At 34.7% G+C, this 7,880-nt stretch overlaps 1 protein-coding gene across 1 annotated transcript; it reads left to right on the top strand.

Moving 5' to 3' along the window:
- The first annotated feature begins 1,979 nt into the window (after positions 1–1,979).
- On the top strand, positions 1,980–7,483 carry LOC111992353 (oligopeptide transporter 7). The gene is made up of 7 exons (XM_024024216.2): positions 1,980–2,212; positions 2,320–2,843; positions 2,937–3,034; positions 5,160–5,729; positions 5,867–6,122; positions 6,373–6,555; positions 6,649–7,483. Exons 1-7 carry the CDS (start codon positions 2,176–2,178, stop codon positions 7,252–7,254), a joined length of 2,274 nt encoding a protein of 757 aa, XP_023879984.2. The 5' UTR covers positions 1,980–2,175; the 3' UTR covers positions 7,255–7,483.
- The last annotated feature ends 397 nt before the right edge of the window (positions 7,484–7,880 follow it).

The raw sequence follows: 7,880 nt of genomic DNA, 5'->3' as shown, positions 1-7,880 counted from the left end.
ATGTTGGTGTATTTATATTTTTCTCAAATTCATGCCTCTCCTCACAATAATAATTTATAAAATTGGAATTATAATATTCAATCTTTCCCTTTAAAAAAAAATGCTGGTTCCAATTAACTCAAATATTGGTTCTTATTGAATAAAAAACTTGAGTTCAAAATACATTGGTGTATTGGCCTAATAAAAAAGAGAATTATCATAGAATGGAAGATTCATGCACCTACCTAACCACTATAACTAGTCGTAGAGATATTTAATTTTTTCATTACTACTTATCCTAACCATTACCAATTTACCATAGAGATGTAGCTCTAGCTTGTGGATCTTGACAAGGATAATACTAAAATTATAATCAATTTTATTATTAAAGACTTACATTTTTTTTAATAATTAATGTAGGGTTAGGATTTGTGGCTCAAGCTTAAAACAATAAATTTGTAGAGTGTGGATGATAAAGCTAGGTTGACTGTGGAGCTCATAACGGTTGATCACAACGTTCAAGTATAAACCAGCATAAAAATACACGTAAAGATCAAATAAGCTGAAGTCCGAAGAGACTTATGATAAATTGAATACTGGTTACAGTTCCTAGGGTTACAGTAAAACATTTCTCTTTCTTTTCTCTATCGTCTTTCTTTTTCTTTTTTCTTTTTTCTTTTTATCAGGAGCCCTTCTTCTTTATATAGCATTCTTCCCCATCATCCCCATAGTCCACTTGTCCTTCATCTGGGTACCTACTTGAGTGCATGTCATGTCATGTATCTTCTTTAGCTTTTTGTGAGTGGCGGTAGCTGAGGTTATACTGTTCATGGGTCTTCTTCACATAAATGCGGTCAGAAAAGTTGCTGCAGTGCATTTAATACAGTAGTGGCAGCTTTTCCTTTCAAATGTTTCTCCATTCTTCTTATCTCCAGTCGTGTTCAAAGCTTATCTGGATTGCTGCAATTATTAGTAAGCTCATTCAAACCCCCCAGATATTTATATGACCAAGAATCTTTACATCCGAGGAGAATTATATCTTCGGAACGCTGGTGCTCTCTTTGGACGAATCTTCTTCACTCCCAGGTATCTTTCTTTCATGCGAAGTACTCCTCAATAATTTTAGCCTCTTCAGACATACAGTAACCTTCAAATTGGGCTCTAGGCCCACTACGTAAGGTTGGGCTTTTCTCCTCACAATTAATATGATCGGCGCCACAACAATAATATAATATAAATATTAATTTATGGTTTAATATTTGTAAAACTAATAAATTAATTATAAATTTTATGTAGTATAATTGGTAACAATTGCTAGGATTTCTCACTTTTTTTTTTTTACTGGATTTTTTTTAGGGGTGCAAGTGCAACATGAGGACTTCCTAAGAGGTCCAAGTGTTGGGATTTCTTACTTGATGATTATAAGCTCCAACTATCTTCCAATTTCTCTAAAGCTGAATGGAAGACATTAGAGTAATGTGACACCAATTTCTATAAAATTTGAGCGAGTAACGTGATAATAATTTTCACAAAATTTGAGTGGGTAAGTTTTTATTAAGAGAAATGATATGTCTACAATAATTTTACAACATTTTTATAACAAATCCTAAGTGGCAGGTTGTTACTGGTTGTTATTATTAGGGCAAAAAAGTAATCTTAGTGTTAGTTTCAAATTTGAACCAATAACAACTAACCACCTGTGATTTGTTGTAAAAATGTTGTAAAATTGTTGTAAACGTAGCATCTCTCTTTTATTAATTCTCGTTTAAGCATATTACAATTTTACCAATATTATTTTATCATTTATCATTCATCTATCGTTATTCATAACTTACCACATTTGACCATCGTAAACTTACCATATTCACAATTGTAAACTATTTTGTAAAAATTGTTGTGATGGACTGATTGTAGACTAAAACCAAAGGGGAGGGAAAGAAGAAGGTCAAATCACGTGGGTCAGCGCCTGCAACAACTCACTCACCTAATTATTATTAGCAGTTTTTGGCATAACCCCAACTAAATTCGTGACCTCCCAAGAAAACATTTCCAACTCATTTTAATTTTTGCCATTCAAAAAAGCCCTCCTAGATTCTGATTCTTATCCCTTGTACTGTTAAATTCACTGCATCTTTTGTAAGCAAACGGATATTAGAATCTTTGGGAGCTAGTCCCAGAAAGGTAGACAGAAAAACCATGGAAGAATCCTCAGATGAGATTAGAACCCCTCTCAGTAAGTCTCTAGCTAGCTTTCTCATTATTTAATTTTCTAGTACTACTAAATACTGTACTCTAATTCCTTTGTTATTGAAATTGAACTTTTTGTTTATTGGGTTTTAGTATCTAAGGATGAGAAAGATGACCCAGTTGCATCTTCATCACAAGCTATGGAACCCAATTCTACATCCGAGGTTAATGAAGAGCAAGAACCGGAGGAGAATTCACCAATCAAACAAGTTGCTCTAACAGTACCAATCACAGACGACCCATCACTTCCAGTTCTCACATTTAGAATGTGGGTCTTAGGAGCTCTCTCATGTATCCTCCTATCTTTTCTCAACCAGTTCTTTTGGTACCGCACTGAGCCATTAACAATCACAGCCATTTCAGCTCAGATAGCTGTGGTACCTCTTGGCCAATTAATGGCTGCAAAAATCACTGACCGTGTGTTCTTCAAAGGAAAACGTTGGGAATTCACGTTGAATCCTGGTCCTTTCAATGTCAAAGAACATGTTCTTATTACAATCTTTGCTAACTCTGGAGCTGGGACTGTGTATGCCATTCATGTTGTTACTGTGGTTAAGGTTTTTTATAAACAGCAAATCACGTTTTTTGTGTCCCTGCTCGTTATTATAACAACTCAGGTTAGTTTTATTTGTTTTGTTACTTTGGTAGAGTTTGTTTAGGGATGTTTTTCTTATGTTTGTTGATTAGATTTGATGGGTTTTGAATGGTAGGTGTTGGGGTTCGGATGGGCTGGGATATTCAGGAGGTACCTTGTTGAGCCAGCAGCTATGTGGTGGCCTGCGAATTTGGTTCAGGTTTCATTGTTCAGGTAATTTTGACAAGTAAAATTGTGACAAAGGAAGAGTTATTAGCTATATCAAAAAGACTAATCCAAGTTATAATTAAGATTTTTCTTAATTATTTTTGGGAAATATTTAGTACATATAGCTTAATTCACACATAGTATACAATATACACTCTTCAAAAACAAGGAAAATTGTGGCTTCAAGTCTTGGTTTCCAACTTCAAAACTGTAACTTAATTTTCATTTTATTAGGGATTGTGTGCACTATATGTAAAAGTGTGTGTAATAGGAAAATGTATTAGGTATCAAATGATACAATGTCAGTAGTATCAAAATTCAAAAAATGTGAAACATGTCAGCAAAAAATAACTAAACTCACTAACAATTAAATGACATGTATTAGTGGTAGTTATTTTTGCACACATATCTCTTTTTTATTGAATTTTGATACGGATGACTTGGTAACATTTGATACCAAATACTTTTTTTTTTTTTTTCGTGTAATATATACTGCCCATTATTTTCATAATCCAACTCAATCCTTTAACAAACACCCCGTAGCTAACACATGCCTGTCTAATTTAATTCACATAATCTGAGTATCAAAACATTTATGTGAATATTTCTTAATTTTTGGTATAAATAAATATGTGTCACTCTTCCGATGGTTATGCTTTCGGTTGGGTGGCCATGCTGGTGGTGAGTGATGATCATGACCGGTTGGTGTCTCAGATTTATTATTATTATTTTTTCACTTCCCCAAGCTCACTATGTTGGTTATTCAAAGTCAAACATTACTAAAATTAATGTTCTGTTTAGGATCTGTTTATTTTGATAAAACTAAAATATTTTTACCAAAAGTATTGTAGATAAAAATAAAAGTTAGTTGAAATAGTATAATAGGACCCATAAATAGTACCAAAAAGTGCAATGAGACCCATACGTTACAATAAAAAAGCTATTACAATAATTTTTTATGCATGTGCATGCACATCATGCGTTATTATGTATTTAATTATTATGTTTATTCTTCTCAAAAGAAAAAAATATATTATGTTTGTCAAATTTTTAATTCAAAATCAACAGTACAAATAAAAACGAGCTTATTAGATGATACTTTTCATAATTGACAATAAAATAAGGACAGCGTAGATGAAGGCCTTTATAGGCATGTGTTGCTATGAGATTTATTTGACAATTTGTGATTAGTTTGTTACTTACGTTTTAGTACTGTTTATTTTATTTATTTTTTGAGATTAGTATATTGCAAAAAAGACAAGTTGAGATTTGAACTCTACCCGCGCGCGCACACACACACGTTTATATATAGTTTTTTGTTTTGCACCATATATACCTAACTACCTGAAGGTCAAAGGTGAGCACACACTCACACCCCCAGACCCCAGAGCCTGGCACTTTTGGATTGAGCATCTTATGTGTTTGGAGCAAATGAATTTGGTCGAAGTTTTCGCTTTAATTCACATTAAGCTCGATTTTTTTTTTTTTTGGTAGACTTTAAATTCATTTTGGCCCAAGTTAACATTTACCACTAAATCCCAATCCTCTAAATCAGCCAAACCAAAGCTGTTTGAAAATTCGTTTCGGGTCCATGATGACGATATCCACCAGTCAAAATGTCAAATATTTAGTGTCCTCGTGAATGAGTTGGCCACGTATTTTCAGAAGCTCAACTCACTTATTAAAGTCATCCAGTACCCACTAAAACACTAGTATATTCACTTTACTGAGAGAGCTCAAGTGTTTTCAACCTTGTCCCAGAATACTCAATTGGACAATTTTCTTTTCATCTACAAAACATTAGATGAAATTTCCAATTTCCAAATATTAGATGCTATTACTTTGTTTACATAAACAAAGATTGAATTAGTGAAGCTTTGGAAAAAAGCCAAATTTTCCTCATAAAAAAAGAGGAAAAAAAGAAAGAAATAATTTAATGCAAAAGAACCATATAATAGCATTAAATTAATCAAACATACTACACTACTACAATTTTCATTGCAAATCTTGCCCAATCATATAGGAGCCCTTACAAAAGCAATTTGGGCTCTAAGTTAGCCCAGAATATAGACACATAAGTCTCGTTATTTCTGGGCTTCGAAAGTAATTAAGCATTTTTTTTTTGTTTCAGGGCTCTTCACGAGAAAGAAAAAAGGCCCAAAGGTGGATTAACAAGAACCCAATTCTTTTTAATTGCCTTCATCTGCAGCTTTGCTTACTATGTATTCCCAGGCTACCTCTTTGAAATGTTAACTTCCCTCTCTTGGATTTGCTGGATATTCCCCACTTCTGTCCTAGCCCAACAGCTTGGTTCTGGTCTTTATGGGCTTGGAATTGCCACTGTTGGGCTTGACTGGTCCACTATCTCTGCCTACCTTGGGAGCCCTCTTGCAAGTCCATGGTTTGCCACAGCCAATGTTGCTGCAGGATTTGTTTTTGTAATGTACATTTTGACCCCCATATGTTATTGGCTCAATGTCTACAAGGCCAAAACCTTCCCTATATTTTCTGATGATCTTTTCACCTCAACTGGCCAAGTGTACAATATTTCATCCATCATTGATTCTAGTTTCCACCTTGACCTCGCGGCATATGAACGTGAAGGGCCACTTTATCTCAGCACATTTTTTGCAATGACTTATGGTGTTGGTTTTGCTGCACTTACTGCTACAATTGTACATGTTGCACTATTCCATGGAAGGTACTTAATTCTACCAGGAACATTATGACATTCAAATTTGACATATAATGTACAATATATTATAATGTGACAAGGAATTGGCTCAGGCAGCTAGCGTGTTAATGCTTTAATGCTCATTTTTGTGTGGTAAAATGTAGAGAAATATGGGAGCAAAGCAAATCAAGTTTTCAAGATAAAACAATGGATATACACACCAAACTAATGAGGAAGTACAAGCAAGTTCCTGAGTGGTGGTTTGTGATCATTCTTATTGGTAACATTGCCTTGACCATATTTGCCTGTGAATATTATATTGAACAGCTTCAACTGCCTTGGTGGGGTGTTTTACTTGCATGTGCAATTGCCATTTTATTCACTCTTCCAATTGGAATCATCACTGCTATTACAAACCAGGTAATTTATTTTCAAACTTGAAATAATTTTTACGTCTTTTTTGAACCTATTTTACAAAAATATTGACAACTTTTTATGTTGTTGCATGTATTGTCCACCAACAATTTATGATATCTCAAAGCAATTCAGCTTCTTATTTGTTAACTCATCTTAACAAATACAATTTGTTTATTACATACAAGGTCAAATAGTCAATTTTAAATATATTTGCATCAATTAGTTTATGTTCCTAATCTTTTTCTAATGGCAGACACCAGGCTTGAACATCATCACTGAGTATATAATTGGGTATATCTACCCAGGATATCCAGTTGCTAACATGTGTTTCAAGGTTTATGGGTACATAAGTATGACACAAGCTGTAACCTTTTTACAAGACTTCAAGCTAGGTCACTACATGAAAATCCCTCCTAGAACAATGTTCATGGCACAGGTGATCAGTTATACTTAAATCCCTTAAACCTGTTTCCTATAAATCTATTTGGATGCATTGTCATTAATAACTTTTTTACCTCTGCCTAATTAGGTTGTTGGAACCCTTATAGCATGCTTCGTGTACTTGGGCACAGCATGGTGGCTAATGGAAACCATCCCTGACATATGTGAGGACACATCCTCTGTATGGACCTGCCCAAGTGATACTGTGTTTTATGATGCATCTGTTATATGGGGTTTGATCGGTCCTCGTAGAATTTTTGGAGACTTGGGAACATACGAGGCAGTAAATTGGTTCTTCCTAGGCGGAGCAATTGCTCCTATTCTTGTGTGGTTGGCAGCTAAAGCCTTTCCTCAACAAGAGTGGATTAGACTCATCAACATGCCAGTCTTGATAGGTGCCACAGGATATATGCCACCAGCTACTGCAGTCAACTACACTACTTGGATTATTGCAGGTTTTCTCTCTGGGTTTGTTGCATATAGATATATGCCGAATTGGTGGCAACGTAACAATTATGTTCTTTCTGGGGCACTTGATGCTGGCCTTGCCTTTATGGGGGTGCTTTTATATTTTTGCTTGGGTTTGGAGGATGTTAGCCTTAGTTGGTGGGGAAATGACCTTGATGGATGTCCCTTGGCTTCTTGCCCAACTGCCATAGGTGTTGTGGTTGAAGGTTGTCCAGTTGTCTACTAAAAGAGATGAAAAAGAAACGAAATTGGTTTACATGTGTAATCAAAGTTCCCAGTGGATCTCTTGGGGACAAGAAAACTCACTTTTCTTCAAATTCACTTTGTATATATAACCCTTCTCCCTCTTGAAGAGTTCTTATTAAACTGGGAGGCAGTTGGCAATTGAAAATCAAATGTTATACAAAGGTTAAAGATTTATACCTTTGCATCAAGAAATCCTTAGATTTGGATGACTTTTTAGCATGTTGTGCATGTTGGGGTTTATCCGTGTCTTAACTAAGGAGAGACAAAAAGGAAAATTAATCTTGATTACGATACCATCGTAAAAATTTATAATTGGACATGAACACTACAAGTGATCTAAGAAGTTAGGATCCTGTGTACCTTCTTAATTGCAAATTCATGCACTACAGAGGGTATTGCACCTGCTGCAATTCACCCATTTCCTTCACAATTTTTTTTTTACTTTTTTAACTTTTTCACTTTGTTTTTAATATATTTTATTCAATGGTTGAGATTGAAAGTTGCTTTTTCAACTTTCAATCTCAACCATTCATTTGGTATTACACCAGGTGCAATACCCTAGGTATTGCACCTGATATGAATCCGTGTACCTTCTTACCCAGAAAA

Source organism: Quercus suber, unplaced genomic scaffold (genome assembly GCF_002906115.3).
Source record: "Quercus suber isolate HL8 unplaced genomic scaffold, Cork oak 2.0 scaffold_90, whole genome shotgun sequence".
Lineage (NCBI taxonomy): Eukaryota > Viridiplantae > Streptophyta > Magnoliopsida > Fagales > Fagaceae > Quercus > Quercus suber.
This window is presented reverse-complemented; position numbering and strand designations above follow the sequence as displayed.

Bases quoted from the DNA above. Each gene is read 5' to 3' on its own strand.
- LOC111992353 (XM_024024216.2), top strand. From the start codon at position 2,176: ATGGAAGAATCCTCAGATGAGATTAGAACCCCTCTCA. The intron at 3,035-5,159 runs GTAATTTTGACA...TTTTTGTTTCAG, and splicing joins GTTCAGGTTTCATTGTTCAG to GGCTCTTCACGAGAAAGAAA. The intron at 6,556-6,648 runs GTGATCAGTTAT...CTGCCTAATTAG, and splicing joins GAACAATGTTCATGGCACAG to GTTGTTGGAACCCTTATAGC.